The sequence below is a fragment of the Hippocampus zosterae genome, chromosome 16 (genome assembly GCF_025434085.1).
Source record: "Hippocampus zosterae strain Florida chromosome 16, ASM2543408v3, whole genome shotgun sequence".
NCBI classification, from domain to species: Eukaryota; Metazoa; Chordata; class Actinopteri; order Syngnathiformes; family Syngnathidae; genus Hippocampus; species Hippocampus zosterae.
The window spans coordinates 15,570,809-15,589,324 of record NC_067466.1 but is presented as its reverse complement, the minus strand read 5'-3'; the positions used below and the strand labels follow the sequence as shown (position 1 = coordinate 15,589,324).

Sequence of the window (18,516 nt, the reverse complement as noted above, 5' to 3'; positions counted from 1 at the left end):
AAGCCGAATCGCATTTTGTGTCGGTGTTCATTTCGGGGAATTGTTTGCTTGATGCGCAGCTTTAAATAAACCCGTCTGGTGTCCGACAACGTCGCGCGCATTTGAAACATGTCCCCCCGTAGTGGTTGGAGTGGTCATGTGACAGAAAAAAGCGAACATGCTAGTACAGATATGTTAATCAGGGGTCCCCAACCACCGGTCACCGGTCCAGTACCGGTCCACGGTCCATTGACGTGATCGCTACAACATCTACGGCGACATTTTATTCCACACCCTCCCCCCCGACACTGCTTACCATCACCTAAATGTTCTTGACGGCTCTTTTGCAAAATAAAGTTGTACTTGTTCAACACTCAAAAGGATGTCGTCTCCCATTTGTGCCATTCTGTCGTTTGCTGCCGTGTGACACCCATCCGTACGTCTGTCCGTCTGACGGTGCGCTTCATTGGTTGTGGTCCCCCCCACCCCCCACCCCCACCCTTGTGTAGGAGGGTCCCTATGTGATGCTCAAGAAGAATTGGGAGATGTACGAGGGCAACGACCAGTACGAAGGCTACTGCGTGGACCTGGCCTCCGAGATCGCCAAGCACATCGGCATCAAGTACAAGATCTCCATCGTGCCCGACGGCAAGTACGGTGCCCGGGACCCAGAGACCAAGATCTGGAACGGCATGGTCGGGGAGCTGGTGTACGGGGTGAGGCGGAATCTTTTATTACTTTGCACGATAATAGCCTCGGTATGTCCATGCGATGCTATTAATGGGAAAGTTGCCCCTGCCAACATGGCCGCCACGTTGACACACTTTTTAGCCTGCTCTAGTCTACTCGAAATCCGCTGATGGTAACGATTGATTCCAATTGCGGAACAAACAGACTTTTGAAAGCTAGTGTACAAAGTGACGTTTTGAGTCGACCGGACACTAATTTTACGTTAAATTCGGGGGTCCGTTGGGCGGGTGAATACAGTTTCAGCTGTACATAACTACAGTCGATAAAATGAAAAAGGAGATACGGCTCTCGTCGCGGCGATTCACTGGTTCCCACCGTATTTGATGTTGACTCCCGTCCTCGCTCTTAAAGCTTTTTGCTTAAATAAGGAACAAAGTGAAATCAATGTTTGTTCCGCCGCCTTTGGACTAATTGCGTTAATCCATCACTCTCTCGATGTCTTTCGGTAATGAAGCGCTTTGAGTTTCCATCAGAGCTCATGCAAAATTAAGCGGCGCGTCGCGCCATCGTTCAATTCCTGCCCCCTTCCCCGCCCACGTTCGCTCACGCTTGGCCATTTTGTGTGCATTTGAGCCCCCCCACACACACACTCATGCAAATGAGTTTCGGTGATTCAAGGCGCCGGCCGCAATTACGGGAAGGTCCGAGTGTAATCGAGTTGGAAGTGTAGCGAGGAGGAGATTTATTTGGACTTTAACGGCCACGGTCCAACCCAACATGTCCGGTTAAGTCGTCTTTAATTCAAGCTCATCCATAGCACGGGATGCAATTAAAACTCCCCAATTGTTGCTCACGCAAAGGTAAGACGACGACAAATCCTCTCAAATGTCTTCAGGCTAAAAAAAATTGCACCGGTTAAATTGATGGGGGGTGATTTTCTGACCAATCCCGTTTCCTTCCCGCCTGCGCAGAAAGCGGAAATCGCTGTGGCCCCTTTGACTATCACGTTGGTCCGGGAGGAGGTGATCGACTTCTCCAAGCCCTTCATGTCTCTGGGCATTTCCATCATGATCAAAAAGCCCCAAAAATCCAAACCGGGCGTGTTCTCCTTCCTGGACCCGTTGGCCTACGAGATCTGGATGTGCATCGTGTTCGCCTACATCGGCGTGAGCGTGGTGCTCTTCCTGGTCAGCCGCTTCAGCCCGTACGAGTGGCACACCGAGGAGCCCGAAGAGGGCACCGACGGTCCGCCCAGCGACCAGCCCCCCAATGAGTTTGGCATCTTCAACTCGCTCTGGTTCTCCCTGGGCGCCTTCATGCAACAGGGCTGCGACATCTCGCCCAGGTGAGCGCGTTCCGCTGACTCGACTTGCCATAAAATGTTATGCCAGTTCAAATGAGCCACGGAGAGAGAATCAAACATTTTCACTCACGGAGGCAGCTCTTGAAACGCTTTATCGGGATCCCCGCATGTGGCGCATGCAGCGGACACACCGGCCCCTCTTATGTTGTTAACATTACAATCACGTTTCGTTCGGTGCCAGGATTTGAAAATCGGCAAAAAAAGAATCAAACATTTTCACTCATGGAGGCAGCTCTTGAAACGCTTTATCGGGATTCGCGCATGTGGTGCATGCAGCAGACACACCGGCCCCCCCTTGTGTTGTTAACATCACGATCACGTTTCGTTTGGTGCCAGGGTTTGAAAATCGGCGAAGAGAGAATCAAACATTTTCACTCACGGAGGCAGCTCTTGAAACGCTTTATCGGGATCCGCGCATGTGGCGCATGCAGCGGGCACACCGGCCCCTCTTTTGTTGTTAACATCACGATCACGTTTCGTTCGGTGCCAGGGTTTGAAAATCGGCGAAAAGAGAATCAAACATTTTCACTCACGGAGGCAGCTCTTCAAACGCTTTATAGGGATCCGCGCATGTGGCGCATGTAGCAGACACACCGGCTCCTCTTGTGTTGTTAACATCACGATCACGTTTCGTTCGGTGCCAGGGTTTGAAAATCGGCAAAGAGAGAATGAAACATTTTCACTCACGGAGGCAGCTCTTCAAACGCTTTATCAGGATCCCCGCATGTGGCGCATGCAGCGGACACACCGGCCCCTCTTTTGTTGCTAACATCACGATCACGTTTCGTTCGGTGCCAGGGTTTGAAAATCGGCGAAGAGAGAATGAAACATTTTCACTCACGGAGGCAGCTCTTGAAACGCTTTATCGGGATCCACTCATGTGGCGCATGGAGCGGACACACCGGCCCTTCTTGTGTTGTTAACATCACGATCACGTTTCGTTCGGTGCCAGGGTTTGAAAATCGGTGAAGAGAGAACGAAACATTTTCACTCACGGAGGCAGCTCTTGAAACGCTTTATCGGGATCCGCGCATGTGGCGCATGCAGCGGACACACCGGCCCCTCTTATGTTGTTAACATCGCGATCACCTTTCGTTCGGTGCCAGGGTTTGAAAATCAGCGATCTTCCGACCCAGCCGAGCTGCCAAGTCACGGGCAGAGAAACTCGCTCCTGATTAATTGTTTTTTTTTTTAATTTAGGGATTTCGAAATAGTCTGTCATCTCTCCCTTTCCTCCTCCTTCTTAATAAGAGTTAATGGCGTTCTTCCACTGCCTCAAGGCAGCCCATATTAATGAATTTGGTGATTAATATCCCCGTCTCCGGTGGTAATGTCTCCGCGGAATCAAGACCTAAAAAGGGAGATTAAATAAAACGCTCCGCACAATAGCCGCTTTCATTGACGGGGATGTTGATGTTTTTAACGGGTCCGCCGGCGTTTTTGTGCGTGCAATTACCGAGGCGTCTGCGTGTGCATGTGTCATGGAGGTTTTAGGATTTGTTTTTTTTCCTGTTGCGAGAGGAAAAAAAAACACAGTAGATTTGAAATATAAGACGTAAGTGTAGCCGTAAAAACCTGACCGAGAATTCCAGCCGTTTAGGATAAAGCGAATAGACCTCAACCCCTTTAGAGGCGGCGAATCCAAAAAAAGTCTCAGAAGAAAACCCGCAATTTTATGCCACGCGGAGTCGATTACAACCAATTATTTTGCCAGTTTCCACTTGGCCAAAACAGAAGCTGTCAAGCATTCCGCTCATCTTTTCAGCTTGCCATTATTCCCCAGCCCCGCCGCCAGTTCGCTCTTCCCATCCAGCCGCAACGCCGCACAGCTGTTCTTTTTTTTTTTTTTTTTCTCGCTCTCATCAGCAGTACTCGAGTATTTTTTGTCGCGCGAGCTGCCGGTGTAGCGACGAGCCGCGAGTCGTCGTCGTCGATAGCTTTCAAGCCGAGAGGCAATTCCGAGTCGGGGGGGGGGGGGTCGTATGCCAGTTGGAATGTTTTTAATCAAGCGGCTGCGGCGAGATTATTTATTTTTTTGTCTTCATTGTTGAAAAAGGCTCAGATTTCGCCGTTTAGGCCGCAAAACTAGATCGGAATAAGTCAAGTGCAACCCCCCCACCCCCACCCCGGGCGTCACCTCGGGGCCAAACAAGCACCTGCTCATTTATTTAAGTCCTCGATGCTGTTGTCGCTTCACCGCCGCCATTTTGAAACATGTAAAGTAGCATCACACCTCGCGTCATTTTTAATTCAAGTCGAGCGCGGAATGAATTGTTCACGCAACAACGCGTTTTGTTTGCTCGTCTGACGGCGTTTTGGAATGAGCGGCTTTTTCTGACGAGAAGTACATCACAATGGCAAAGAATGAGCTCAAATGTAGCAATGTAGCAAAGAAACCTTGAGCTTAATTTTAATGCCGCACTGTAACGTTTTTTTCGTTTTTTGTTTTTGTTTTGTTGTCTTTCTTACTTAGCGGGCTAAGACAGCATGGTTAGACTCTCAGAAATATCCACATTTGTCGCCCAAACGATCACTGAAAGCGGTTACAACGTGATAGCCTGAAGTCATTTTGAGTTTCACGAGGCATTGAATCACTCTGCAGCTAATTTTTACCTTGATATTAGTTTTATTTTTTGACCAAACATTCACAATTTCTAAAGGATTGCCACAAGATGGCAGCAAAACACGATTTTTGGGGTGGAAAAGAAACTACTCAACTCACCGCAATGTAGCGTCCGACAAAATGGCGCCAAAGTTATATTTAGCTAAATGCCGAACATGGCTAACCGTGATTACGCAAGGCGTCTCTGTCTTCCAAAAATAAAGCTTCCCCGCTAGCTGCAGTTAAGTCAAGCAACACCCGCCGCAGTTTGTGGGTTTTTTTTTGTTGTTCCACCAAAAAGACTTCATTTGGATGAGGCAAGTGGTGAAAAGAAGACCGATCAGCCTCAGAGTGGAGTCACTTTCCACTTTTTTTGCTTTGAAATGAGGCCACGGATGGATGTCGTTGTCGTTAATCCACCCTGGGCCGTGTTCCTCCATCTCGCTGCCGTCCCTGTTTTGAGTCCCCAAGATCTCAATCCGTCAATCAAGAGCTCGAAGGCGGTTTGACTTCAGCTTCATCTTTTATACAACAGGTTGTCATACGAGAAAAAAAAAATAATAATCTTCTGATTTGGACAAAGTACAGAGTACGGATATCCGTTTTCAAAATCAGTGGGTGAAATGACACCGTTGACCGACGGTTATGGAGCAGCTGACTCGAGGTTTTTGGTATCCCTTGTTGAAAAATAACCCAAAACGCGAAGCATCCACTTTCCATCACAGTGGAATGTATTTAAAAGGGACAAAATGGCCGTCATGAATGCGACGGATCGGTGTCCCGAGTTTTGTTTTGCAACGATGACACTTCTTAGGTAGGCTGCGACGTCAGCACTTCCAAATAAGAAGCAACCGGGGCTTCCGTCGTCTTCCCACGCTGCCGCGCAAACGTTTCCAACGTTTCCGAGCGAGTGGAGCGCCAAGTGGTGTCATGCGGGGCTCAAGTTAACATGAGCGTTGTCGGTTCGCGATGCGCTTTCGGCTGCGGAGGAGCTTGTTTAAAAAAAAAAAAAATTTAAAAGGACTCTAAGTCTGCGGATCACAAGACATTAACGAGCGGCTTCGGAGCCTCGCGGGAGCGCAGTTTTCAGGCCAGATGGCGTCAGTCAATCAGTCACATTGCGGGGAGCGGTCCGAGCAAAAGTGCTGCAAACGACTCTGCGGATATCTCTCTCACTCGGCCGACACGTGGGAGGGGCGCGGGGGGGGGGGGGGGGCTGTAGGGGTTTTGTATCCGCCGCTGTTTGATTTGCACCGAGGGGAGGTCTTGTTTGTTCTCCTCAATGCAGCATTTATGCTTTAAGATTCTCCTCACGCGCCGCCCTGCTATCTGTCTTCCCCCCCGAGTGTGCCAAGCTGGGTCGCGCCGCCGGTGGGGGTCTTGCAGCTCTTTCATATCGGATAAAACCGCTTAGTTTGTGCAGCCTAAACACCGATAATGAATGCAAATGGTCCCGAGTTACTTGGCCGTGTTCTCCCCCTTATCCAGGTTGGGGCTTTTCGGGGTGGCAGCCCACATTTCCGTTTTCATGCTGCCCCCTTGGTTCAGCTCTTCATGTGTGGGGAGCAAATGTGACAAAGAATCGACTTAAGTACAGTCAAGAAGTCTTGGTGTTGCTTATCGATCCCTCTCCCTTGGGTCTCCCTCCACCAAGGTCGTTATCCGGTCGCATCGTGGGCGGGGTGTGGTGGTTCTTCACTCTCATCATCATCTCGTCCTACACGGCCAACCTGGCCGCCTTCCTCACGGTGGAGAGGATGGTGTCGCCCATCGAGAGCGCCGAGGACCTCGCCAAGCAGACCGACATCGCCTATGGCACTTTGGATTCGGGCTCCACCAAGGAGTTCTTCAGGGTGAATTGCTTGTTTCTTGGGGAGTGCTGATTGAGCCCTTTATGTTCTGACTATATATTGTCTCGGGGGAAGTGTTTTATTTGGTGCTAAAGATTTTGTTGTCGTCCTCTGATCCAGTCTTAAGCAATCAAAGGCCTTTTTGTACTGCGATGGATGAGCTTGGCATGGCTCGTCCATCTTTTTCCAGTGACTAAGGCCGGTTGGGTTAAGGTTGGACTTGGGTAAAGCTTGACGTATAATCCTCTCTCGGGTATCATTGATGCAAGGCATTTTTAGCCCAAAAAAACGACAATGTAGAGGAAGGAATTTTTTGCCCCCAAAAAAGACCATGTATCGCAAGGCGTTTTTAGGCCCATAAAACGACTATGGTAAGGCGTTTTTGGCCAGAAAAAAACGACCATGTCTTGTAAGGAGTTTTTAGCCCGAAAAAAACCCCAACCATGTATAGTAAGACGTTTGTTGCCCAAAAAAACGACCATGTATAGTAAGGCGTTTTTAGCCCGAAAAAAACGACCATGTATAAAAGGCGTTTTTGACGAAAAAAACGTCAAAAAACGCGTGGTGGTTATAGTAAGGCGTTTTAAGCCGAAAAAAACGACCATGTATAGTAAGGCGTTTTTGACCAAAAAAACGAGCATGTATAGTAAGGCGTTTTTGACGAAAAAAAACGACCATGTATAGTAAGGCGTTTTTAGCCCGAAAAAAACGAGCATGTATAGTAAGGCGTTTTTGACGAAAAAAACGACCATGTATAGTAAGGCGTTTTTGACCCGAAAAAAACGACCATGTATAGTAAGGCGTTTTTGACGAAAAAAACGACCATGTATAGTAAGGCGTTTTTGACAAAAAAACCGACCATGTATAGTAAGGTGTTTTTGGCCCGAAAAAAAAGACCATGTATAGTAAGGCGTTTTTGACAAAAAAAACGACCATGTATAGTAAGGCGTTTTTTGACGAAAAAAACGACCATGTTTAGTAAGGCGTTTTTGACGAAAAAAACGACATAGTATAGTAAGGCGTTTTTAGCCCGAAAAAAACAACCATGTATAGTAAGGCATTTTTGACGAAAAAAACGACCATGTATAGTAAGGCGTTTTTGACCCGAAAAAAACGACCATGTAAGGCGTTTTTGACGAAAAACAACGACCATGCATAGTAAGGCGTTTTTAGCCCGAAAAAAACGACCATGTATAGTAAGCCGTTTTTGACGACAAAAAACGACCATGTATAATAAGGCGTTTTTGACCCGAAAAAAACGACCATGTATAGTAAGGCGTTTTTGACGAAAAAAAACGACCATGTATAGTAAGGCGTTTTTGACCAAAAAAAACGACCATGTATAGTAAGGCGTTTTAAGCCGAAAAAAACGACCATGTATAGTAAGGCGTTTTTGACGAAAAAAAACGACCATGTATAGTAAGGCGTTTTTGACCAAAAAAAAACGACCATGTATAGTAAGGCGTTTTAAGCCCGAAAAAAACAACATAGTATAGTAAGGCGTTTTTAGCCTGAAAAAAACCACCATGTATTGTAAGGAGTTTTTAACGAAAAAAACGACCATGTATAGTAAGGCGTTTTTGACAAAAAAAACGACCATGTATAATAAGGCGTTTTTGACCCGAAAAAAACGACCATGTATAGTAAGGCGTTTTTGACGAAAAAAAACGACCATGTATAGTAAGGCGTTTTTGACCAAAAAAAACGACCATGTATAGTAAGGCGTTTTAAGCCGAAAAAAACGACCATGTATAGTAAGGCGTTTTTGACGAAAAAAAACGACCATGTATAGTAAGGCGTTTTTGACCAAAAAAAAACGACCATGTATAGTAAGGCGTTTTAAGCCCGAAAAAAACAACATAGTATAGTAAGGCGTTTTTAGCCTGAAAAAAACCACCATGTATTGTAAGGAGTTTTTAACGAAAAAAACGACCATGTATAGTAAGGCGTTTTTGACAAAAAAAACGACCATGTATAGTAAGGCGTTTTAAGCCGAAAAAAACGACCATGTATAGTAAGGCTTTTTTTGACGAAAAAAAGACCATGTTTAGTAAGGCGTTTTTGACGAAAAAAACGACATAGTATAGTAAGGCGTTTTTGACGAAAAAAACGACCATGTATAGTAAGGCGTTTTTGACCCGAAAAAAACGACCATGTATAGTAAGGCGTTTTTTGACGAACGACTATACATGGTCGTTTTTTTTTGTCAAAAACGCCTTACTATACATGGTCGTTTTTTTCGGGTCAAAAACGCCTTACTATACATGGTCGTTTTTTTCGTCAAAAACGCCTTACTATACTATGTCGTTTTTTTCGTCAAAAACGCCTTACTATACATGGTTGTTTTTTTCGGGCTAAAAACGCCTTACTATACATGGTCGTTTTTTTCGTCAAAAACGCCTTACTATACATGGTCGTTTTTTCGGCTTAAAACGCCTTACTATACTATGTAGTTTTTTTCGGGCTTAAAACGCCTTACTATACATGGTGTTTTTTTTTGTCAAAAACGCCTTACTATACATGGTGGTTTTTTTTGTCAAAAACGCCTTACTATACATGGTCGTTTTTTTCGGGTCAAAAACACCTTACTATACATGGTCGTTTTTTTTGTCAAAAACGCCTTACTATACATGGTCGTTTTTTTCGTAAAAAACGCCTTACTATATACAGTACATGGTCGTTTTTTTCGGCTTAAAACGCCTTACTATACTATGTCGTTTTTTTCGGGCTAAAAACGCCTTACTATACATGGTCGTTTTTTTCGGGCTTAAAATGCCTTACTATACATGGTCATTTTTTTTGTCAAAAACGCCTTACTATACATGGTCGTTTTTTTTGTCAAAAACGCCTTACTATACATGGTCGTTTTTTTCGGCTTAAAACGCCTTACTATACTATGTCGTTTTTTTCGGGCTTAAAACGCCTTACTATACATGGTGTTTTTTTTTGTCAAAAACGCCTTACTATACATGGTCGTTTTTTTCGGGTCAAAAACGCCTTACTATACATGGTCGTTTTTTTTGTCAAAAACGCCTTACTATACATGGTCGTTTTTTTCGTCAAAAACGCCTTACTATACATGGTCGTTTTTTTCGTCAAAAACGCCTTACTATACATGGTCGTTTTTTTCGTCAAAAACGCCTTACTATACATGGTCGTTTTTTTCGGGCTAAAAACGCCTTACTATACATGGTTGTTTTTTTCGGCTTAAAACGCCTTACTATACTATGTCGTTTTTTTCGGGCTAAAAACGCCTTACTATACATGGTCGTTTTTTTCGTCAAAAACACCTTACTATACATGGTCGTTTTTTTGGTCAAAAACGCCTTACTATACATGGTCGTTTTTTTCGTCAAAAACGCCTTACTATACATGGTCGTTTTTTTCGTCAAAAACGCCTTACTATACATGGTCGTTTTTTTCGGGCTAAAAACGCCTTACTATACATGGTTGTTTTTTTCGGCTTAAAACGCCTTACTATACTATGTCGTTTTTTTCGGGCTAAAAACGCCTTACTATACATGGTCGTTTTTTTCGTCAAAAACACCTTACTATACATGGTCGTTTTTTTTGTCAAAAACGCCTTACTATACATGGTCGTTTTTTTTGTCAAAAACGCCTTACTATACATGGTCGTTTTTTTCGTCAAAAACGCCTTACTATACATGGTCGTTTTTTTCGGGCTAAAAACGCCTTACTATACATGGTTGTTTTTTTCGGCTTAAAACGCCTTACTATACTATGTCGTTTTTTTCGGGCTAAAAACGCCTTACTATACATGGTCGTTTTTTTCGTCAAAAACACCTTACTATACATGGTCGTTTTTTTTGTCAGAAACGCCTTACTATACATGGTCGTTTTTTTTGGTCAAAAACACCTTACTATACATGGTCGTTTTTTTTGTCAGAAACGCCTTACTATACATGGTCGTTTTTTTCGTCAAAAACGCCTTACTATACATGGTCGTTTTTTTTAATCAAAAACAGCTTACTATACATGGTCGTTTTTTTCGTCAAAAACGCCTTACTATATACATGGTTGTTTTTTTCGTCAAAAACGCCTTACTATAGATGGTCATTTATATATTTTTTTTTCAGCGAAAAACGCCTTACTATATATATTTATATATATACAGTATAAGTTTCACCTGTGTTTCCGGCACCTGCTCGTGAACTCCCTCTGCTTTGAATCTCCAAAAGCGCTCCAAGATCGCCGTCTACGAGAAGATGTGGGGCTACATGAAGTCGGCCGAGCCCACCGTGTTCACCAAGACCACGGCGGAGGGTGTTGCGCGCGTGCGCAAGTCCAAGGGGAAGTACGCCTTCCTGCTGGAGTCCACCATGAACGAGTACACGGAGCAGCGCAAGCCCTGCGACACCATGAAAGTGGGCGGGAACCTGGACTCCAAAGGCTATGGCGTAGCCACGCCCAAGGGTTCACAGTTAAGGTGGGTGGAATAGTGTAACAATATGGCCGACGTGTTGTTATGGTATTCCACCTTCCCTGGTGTGCCGCCTTTTTTTCACCACTTCCTGCTTTGGTTTGGGTGGGCGGGGCCTTTTGCGTGTGTGAATGTCACATCTGTGTTTGCTGCATGCAGCTTTTTCATTGTGATCTTATCTACCGTATTTCCTCCAATAGTGGTCCCGACCAAGCTTATTATTAATAGCGAATGAGAACTAATGACACGACTTCAAAAAATATATGTATTCCTAATACTAAAACCAACGTTTTGACTGTCGCACGCTTGAACCGTCTTGCTAACCAAAACAGCAGCACTGACTAAAGTTAATTTTTAAGCTTTTTATTTGTTGCGACACATTTTTTTTTCGTAGACAATTACAATGCGGCTCGCCCTCTGGTCAAGTCGCAGTTCAAAGTCGTTGACTCAATTGAAACGGCGACGCCAAAGACACATTTTTTTGCAACAAAAAAACGACTTTGAACTGCGACTCGACCAGAGGGCGAGCCGCATTGTAATTGTCTACGGCACGGACTGCTACACTTTCCGTGTGAGAGCTCGCTCAAGAAACAACACCAACCACTATATGAGGGGGGGGAAATGGTCTTTTCTCCACAGGTGATCCCGTTCAGGTAAATTGCGTGTTTGCATGGCATGCGTCACTCAGCATGTGACAGCTTTTGAAAGAGACATATTGTGCAGCCATTACGTTGCTATCAGCCTGTGGTCAAAATACACAAAGGATCAAAGATGTTCAGCACTGGCTCGAATCACTCTTGGCCCGGTTTGCAATCATGAGTTATATATAACTCGACAACAACATCAAGCACTGAAAATACATCATACTCTCCACAGGTGCTGATGATAAAATGTACAGTCCTCAAGATTTGTTTGTTTTTTTTTTTTTAACACAAAGTACCACATGAAAAAAAAAACACTATGATGAACCACATTGAAATCCATTCATCAGCTCCAAAGAAAAATGTTGAAACACAAACAGTTCAAGATTAAATGTGGTATTCATACTGCAAAGTTGAATACAAGTGTTATGTATCCAATGGACTCTACCGGGGAGGGGGGGGGGGGGGGGGGTTGAAGCTCTTTGTGCCATTCGAACATTAACTGCTAAAATATGGAGAGGGAAACGACTTCATATTTCAATGAAATTGTATTGCACATAGGTTGAAATAAATCATTTCGACCCGAATCTGATATTGAAAACAGTCAAAAGATCTCATGCAAATGTACTTAAAAGTTAAATACGACTAAATTCACCAAAAGGATTGAAAAGATACGTTTTTGCAACCGACTGCATAATATGTCTTCTTTAAATTCATCGGCGCGTGCAAATGGCAGACATTTGGGATACTTGGGTGTTTGGTCATTTCTTTGACCCAAAGTGATTTGGGGACTTTTTCTGGGGTGTCACGCCGAGGCGAAGCCCTGACTCCCAACGCCAACGCCCGCCTCCTTGCCAAAGGCCACGAGGAATTTACAGATGTGGAAATCACTCCGCAACGCAGTCCCCATTCATTGGCAGTCAGCTGCGTAATTGTTTGCGTCCTCTTCCAACTTTTGTAAAGTCCTCTCGTGGCGTGCAGCAGCAGCTGCTGCCTTGTTTTTTTTCGCCTTGGGGCGGGGGAAGAGAGTCCCTGACAGATCACCGTAGTCCCTCTCCAAGGTTCCATCTTGTTATTTCAAGGGATTATCGTCTTCTGCCAGTCACTTGTCCCCATGTGACAAAATCAAAACGGCGACTCGGTGAGCAGACGGCGTTGTCGTTCAAGGCTTCGACTTCATCAACGGCTTTTGTGGCTCCGTGACTGACTGGATCAGAGCACACGCACGCTAAGCCAAATCCACAATAGCAAAAATGGCCATCATGGCATCAATTACTCTTCACCTCCAATCCTGTTGGTGGCAGTAGTTTGTTTCTCGGTGGCACATGCCGCGTCCGGTGGCTCGATACCCCACGAAGCCCCCTCATGACATCACAGCCGCTGCTCAAAAGGTTCGATGACAACCGATCACGGCTCAGACCCAGAAAAAAGGTGATCGGGATGGCCGATATTCAGTCGACAGCAGCTTGGCAAAATGGCCGCCACCTGAAACAGACAAGAATGAATTTATTCCATTTCCTTCATTCATATTTCAAAAGAAATCTCCTGTTGTGGCATCCGTTTTGACTCCGCAAATTTAAAACATTTTTTTTAAAGCGGGATTTGGCTTTCCGTTGTGTTCTGGTCCAAAAACGGGATTATTTGCACACCATTGTCTTGCTCTCTATTGCTTTTCCTCCCTTCCCTTTTTTTCTCTCTCTGTCTCTCTCGCTCTCTCCGCCCACTTGGGAGTACACACTCACCCTTTTCACCCAATTTCTCTTGTATGGTTCTGAAGAAGCGCCGTTAACCTGGCCGTGTTAAAGCTCAATGAGCAGGGCCTCTTGGACAAATTGAAAAACAAGTGGTGGTACGACAAAGGAGAGTGTGGCAGCGGCGGCGGCGGCGAGAAGGTTAGCCACTCACGTGGGCCACATGCTCACATGTTTTCTTGTGATGTGTTGTTGCTGCAAAACGGGCGCATCTGTCGGGACCACAACTGGATTTTTTTTTGTGGGGGGGGCAGACCAAGAGCATTTAGGTCATTCCTGGCCCGCCAGAGCATTTACATCCTAACCGTCAGGGTTGGGCCAAATCTACCGAGCTTTAATTTAATACCTATTATTTCCCATAGAATTGCTTCATTAAAACGTTTGCATGTTTGATTTTTTTGGGGTGTTAGCATCATGGCTATAAATGACAACAGCAGGTAAAATCTGTATTGCACTAAATGATAATTAAATACAATTGAACGGCACTTGAAAAATGTACAGTGGTACCTTGCGATACGAGTGACCCGCCATTCCAGTTCTCCCAAATACGAGCCGTGCTCAAGTGAACACAAAAGGTGCAGCAACACGTGGGGACAGACAATAGAGCAGTACTCACAGGCATATTTTCTACTCTAAATAGATTCACTATTCATAATTTAAGACTTAACCATCGTTTTAAGATATTTTACCGTCACTTAGCGTTTTTTTTTTTTAAATACCTCATCTACAAATCAACCTGGCCCATCTGTTGCCCACCTCTGACTAACCCTACAAATGCTCAGCGTGCCGAATCGTTTTGGTTTTTTTTCCTTCTCAGTTGTCGCATTCCAAAAGGGTCCCAGCAGCGTACGCCCGTTCCAGATAAGCGATGCGGCCGGGGCCCCACAACGAGACGTATATGTCTGTTAGCCCTCCCCCCTGCTTACTTGGCCACAATAGCAGACATGTAGCACCAGTGGGGCCCCTTCCCGGCAGCGTCATGAGGCGCCCCTCAACATGCGGTGTGGGGGGGCCAACGTTTTGATTGAATAACATAAAATAACATGTCCTATGATGTTATTTATGTTATTTCCCCTCCCTCCTCCCCCCGACCCTTTGATTTGAAGAACGACGGTAAACCTTGCCGTATTGAAACTGAGCGAAGCGGGCGTCTTAGACAAACTGAAAAACAAATGGTGGTACGATAAAGGGGAGTGTGGACCCAAGGACTCGGGAAGTAAGGTCAGTCCAGCGGGGGAGCCTCCACATGTTTGTGTCTCGTCTTTGTCTACCCTCTCGCACAGCGGCCACCGCTGGCGTAGTTGTTTTAACGATGACGCGACGCACTTTCAAAATGAGAAGCGTGACGGGGCATGATGGATATGAAGCATGGCACAGCTGACTGAATGCCACCGGCGGGGGCATGTGCGAAGCTTAAAAAACACTTTCACCCCCGCTCGGCATGCATGGAAACTTGACTGACGTGTAAACATATGTGACACAATCACTACATTGTATTGAGATTATGGGGGGGTCCGATCAAGGGTTTTGATTCTGCCAATTCCGCGAGAATCATCCATTAGAGCGTTGCAGTAATGAAGGCGGGATGTGACAAGACTGTGGACAAGAAGAGCAGTGGTGAGGGAAGGGGCGAAGGGGGGGTGAGGTAAGGGCGAAGTCTGGTAATATTGCAGAGGTGGGAATAAGCAGTGAATAAAACACCGAAAAAGGTAGCCTACAAAATATTTGTCAAAAAGACTAAAGTCTGTAAGAAGTTGTTACATCTAAACACTGGGGGGGGGGCGCAATCTGTATAGACATTGACAACAAATCACTAAAAGCAGATGTCAGTAATAATGTTTGTTTCGTCGCTTTAAAACGGTGGCCTGAATACAATTAGCTAGCTAGCAAGCGAGCCAGCAGGCTAACGAGCTAGCTTCCGTCAACTTGTATACCTCTTGGTTGATTAGCAGCACTTATGGCTGAAACCAAACCGTGACGGGGATTTTACATTCTGGACCTGGAATTGACATGCCAGATCTTTGGATTTCTGGATGTGTGAATGTTTCTTGCTAGCATGGCTACATGCAGTTAAGGTTAGCGTGTTGAAGCGTTCTCATGTCTGTGCGCGTTTGTGTTTGCATGACGTGACCGCCCACCCCCTTCTTCCACGCTAACACCTGTGCTTCTTCTTCTACACCCCACCTGACCCATGTCGGTCCCACTACAAGGACAAGTCATCGCAGGCCCTCAGCCTGAGCAACGTGGCAGGGGTATTCTACATCCTGGTGGGGGGCCTGGGCCTGGCCATGCTGGTGGCCCTCATCGAGTTCTGCTACAAGTCCCGCAACGAGGCCAAGAGAATGAAGGTGGACCTCCCGTCGCTCCCCTCCGACAGTCCCGCCCCGAGCCCCTCCACCCCAAGCCCCAGCGTCCCAGACTTAGCCCAATTTAGCGAGGCGTTCGCCGGCTACGCCACAAATAATGCGTAGTCTGCTTTCTTGTCGAAGACGCCCCCATCCCCTCTCACCTCTTTTGATCCCTACTCGCTCCCTTTCAAGGCGACTGTAAGTGACACCTGCCTGTACACGACCCGACCCCGCGCTAGCTATGCTATGCTATGCTACGCTACGTGCCTGTGGTGACCAGTGGCTTTGTCCACCGTGTGCTTCTGTGGCATCTCGTTTGAGCATTTATTATATTAATGATATCCTACCAGACGAATTGACTGATGAGGGCGCACTAGAACAAACGTCTTCTTTTTACTGGAAGACATTTCTGCGCATGAGTCAAACAAAGGTGGACGAGTGGTCTTAATAGTGATGTCCCCCCCCCCCCCCCCCCCCACTCTTGTCTGACTTGTCTGTGCACCTGGGAACTGTTTAAAATAATGGGGGTGGGGTGAATAAATTGTCTCCTTTAAAAACTTTAATAGGAAATCTAAGCAAAGTCACAGGCAAGGACTCGTTATGTCATTGAGTTTAACCTTGTTTATATTGTGACAAATTGGTTGGACGTGTGCTTTTCATTGGACGTTAGACTCTTTAAATTGCTGTTTATTTGTCCCGCGTGTGTCTTTGTGTCCCCCATCGAGCAGCCGAAAAGCGTCTTCATTAGCCTCACTGTCGCCAAGTCAGCTTCCCAATTTTGCCTCCCCAGTCTGTAACTGTGCAATGATGCGTACATGTCAATGTTGCCAATGTTCCAGACACCCTCTCATTTCTGAAAACTGAAGACTGTTTATTCATTGCCGAAAGCAGATTGGAGTTTTACTTTGAAATGTGTTCATCGTCTCTAACCGACATGGCTGAGATTTCAGATCGCTTTGTTCTCGGGGCCTTTTCATAGGACTGTCGGTCTTTGTGGTTCGGCTTTCGCGGAGGTGTGCTTCCCCCTGTCGGTCAATATCGATAATGGCCCCCCCAAAAAACCTAACTGCTTAATTATGGTCATTACAGTCCTCCATTATTCAGAACTAAAGAGTATTGAAAGCGTTTATAGGCCCGCACACAAGGCCGGTGTGTCTACCACTACACTATCAGCAACGGAAGGTCGATATCTAAAAATAACGAGTAGTGTACTTTGGAAATTGCATTTTTTTTAAATGTAGAATAACCGATTTTTATTTTTACTTTTCATTTACTTTTGATTGTTTCTTTCAACTCCAATCTACACATATCAAATCTTTTTTTGTTTTTTCTTCTTCCCAGCTGACGTTTACCGAAGCCATGAGGAACAAGGCACGACTGTCCATCACGGGCAGCGTGGGCGAGAACGGCCGCGTGCTGACGCCGGACTGCCCCAAGGCCGTGCACACGGGGCCGCCAATCCGCCAGAGCTCAGGCCTCGCCCTAGTCTCCTCGGAGCTCCCGTGAAAGCCAAAAACCTCTCAAGTGCCTTAGATTTCCAGGAGCAGGTGGCGAGCGGGGGGGGGGGGGGGGTGTCCTCATGACCAGCCGGGAACGCTGTCCACGGGTTTTTGTGTTTGCTTCAAACAAGCAGCAACACTGATGAACTCCCAATGAGGCCAGTAAGCAATCGGGGGTGGGGAGGGGGGGGCCATGTGGAAATATCAGTATTTATGATAATGAAAACTGCTTTTTGGATCGTTTTTCCAAGAGGGAGACGTTCCAAAGACTCTTGATATCAACAGGTGGGAACGTCACACCCGATTTCAGATTTGTAATCGTACTACAAATAAAATATATAAAACAAAACTTGACAAAAAATATAGGAAACTGTGAACATAAGTAAATATGTATATTGAGTTAGATGTACATAAGATGACCGTGCTTGCTTTTTAAACCATGTACAAGGATTGTGTAGTCGCCACGTTTTTTTTTTCTTTTTCTAACGGCAATAATAATCATGACAAAAAGGTAGCTGCCTCGTTTTAATTGATCAATTTCAAAGATGAATGTCCACCCTATTCTCCTTAAATCATCACTGTGTTGAGTTTAAAGACAAAAAGATAAACTGTGAGGTGGGAATAGAACTTTTTTTCCATTCTTTAATCTATTTTTTCTACCAAAAATGAACAGGAAAAAAGGTGACGTATTAACCTCGTAGATCTTTTAGTCACGTTTGTATGTGGAGAGTCCAAACAATAACGCCAACAGATCGCCATGTTCTCTCCTAAATGTGGTTTACGATTCTTCTGTTCAAGTGTGTATTGGAACATTTACTTGGGGGAAGATCAGTGTTTTTCGTTTTCAATCTCATTGCCTTTTTGTCCTTGCGCCCATCTTCAAATCTGATGACGTCTTCTGGTTTCAATTGTACATTTTTTTTTTGGGGGGGGGGGATCTTTTTTCAGTAAAAAAACATTCTAAACCGTGTCTTGTCGTAACTGTACGAAACGATTTGTATTTTAACTCATTCACTCCCAAAGACGTTTTTAAACGTCTTTTCAGACTTGGTCTAGAATTGGCTAGTACTGACTGAGTTAAATGCTCGGTGACCAGCAACTACAATACAAATTGTCCATCAAAACATCGACCAACTCCAATTTGAATTAAATGGTAAATGGAGTGCATGATGTATCAGTGTATCACTTGAGCTTTACAGACCCCAATTTGCCAATTAATTGATTGAAATGTTAAGCGCAAGGAGAGCACGCTGGTGGTTGTTTGCCGCTGTTAGAAATCCCAAAACGTCAAAAGTTTTGTTTAAAATGGCTTACCTTAGAGTGTCACTTTGTAGTCAATGGGACAATCCTGG

At 45.2% G+C, this 18,516-nt stretch overlaps 1 protein-coding gene across 6 annotated transcripts in view; it reads left to right on the top strand.

Annotated features, from left to right (window-relative positions):
* gria4b (glutamate receptor, ionotropic, AMPA 4b) overlaps positions 1-17,640 on the top strand; it is a 74,274-nt gene extending 56,634 nt beyond the window's left edge. For 4 of the 6 annotated variants that reach the window (XM_052047255.1, XM_052047254.1, XM_052047258.1 and 1 more), the window contains 7 exons: positions 489-695; positions 1,641-2,014; positions 6,289-6,487; positions 10,684-10,931; positions 13,344-13,458; positions 15,528-15,665; positions 17,007-17,640. In XM_052047255.1, coding sequence (XP_051903215.1) covers positions 489-695; positions 1,641-2,014; positions 6,289-6,487; positions 10,684-10,931; positions 13,344-13,458; positions 15,528-15,665; positions 17,007-17,171 — 1,446 coding nt within the window. In that variant the 3' untranslated portion in view covers positions 17,172-17,640. Of the gene's footprint in view, positions 1-488; positions 696-1,640; positions 2,015-6,288; positions 6,488-10,683; positions 10,932-13,343; positions 13,459-14,423; positions 14,539-15,527; positions 15,666-17,006 lie in introns of all 6 variants that reach the window. The other 2 variants (XM_052047257.1, XM_052047259.1) reach the window with 2 other exon arrangements.
* Positions 17,641-18,516: the final 876 nt, after the last annotated feature.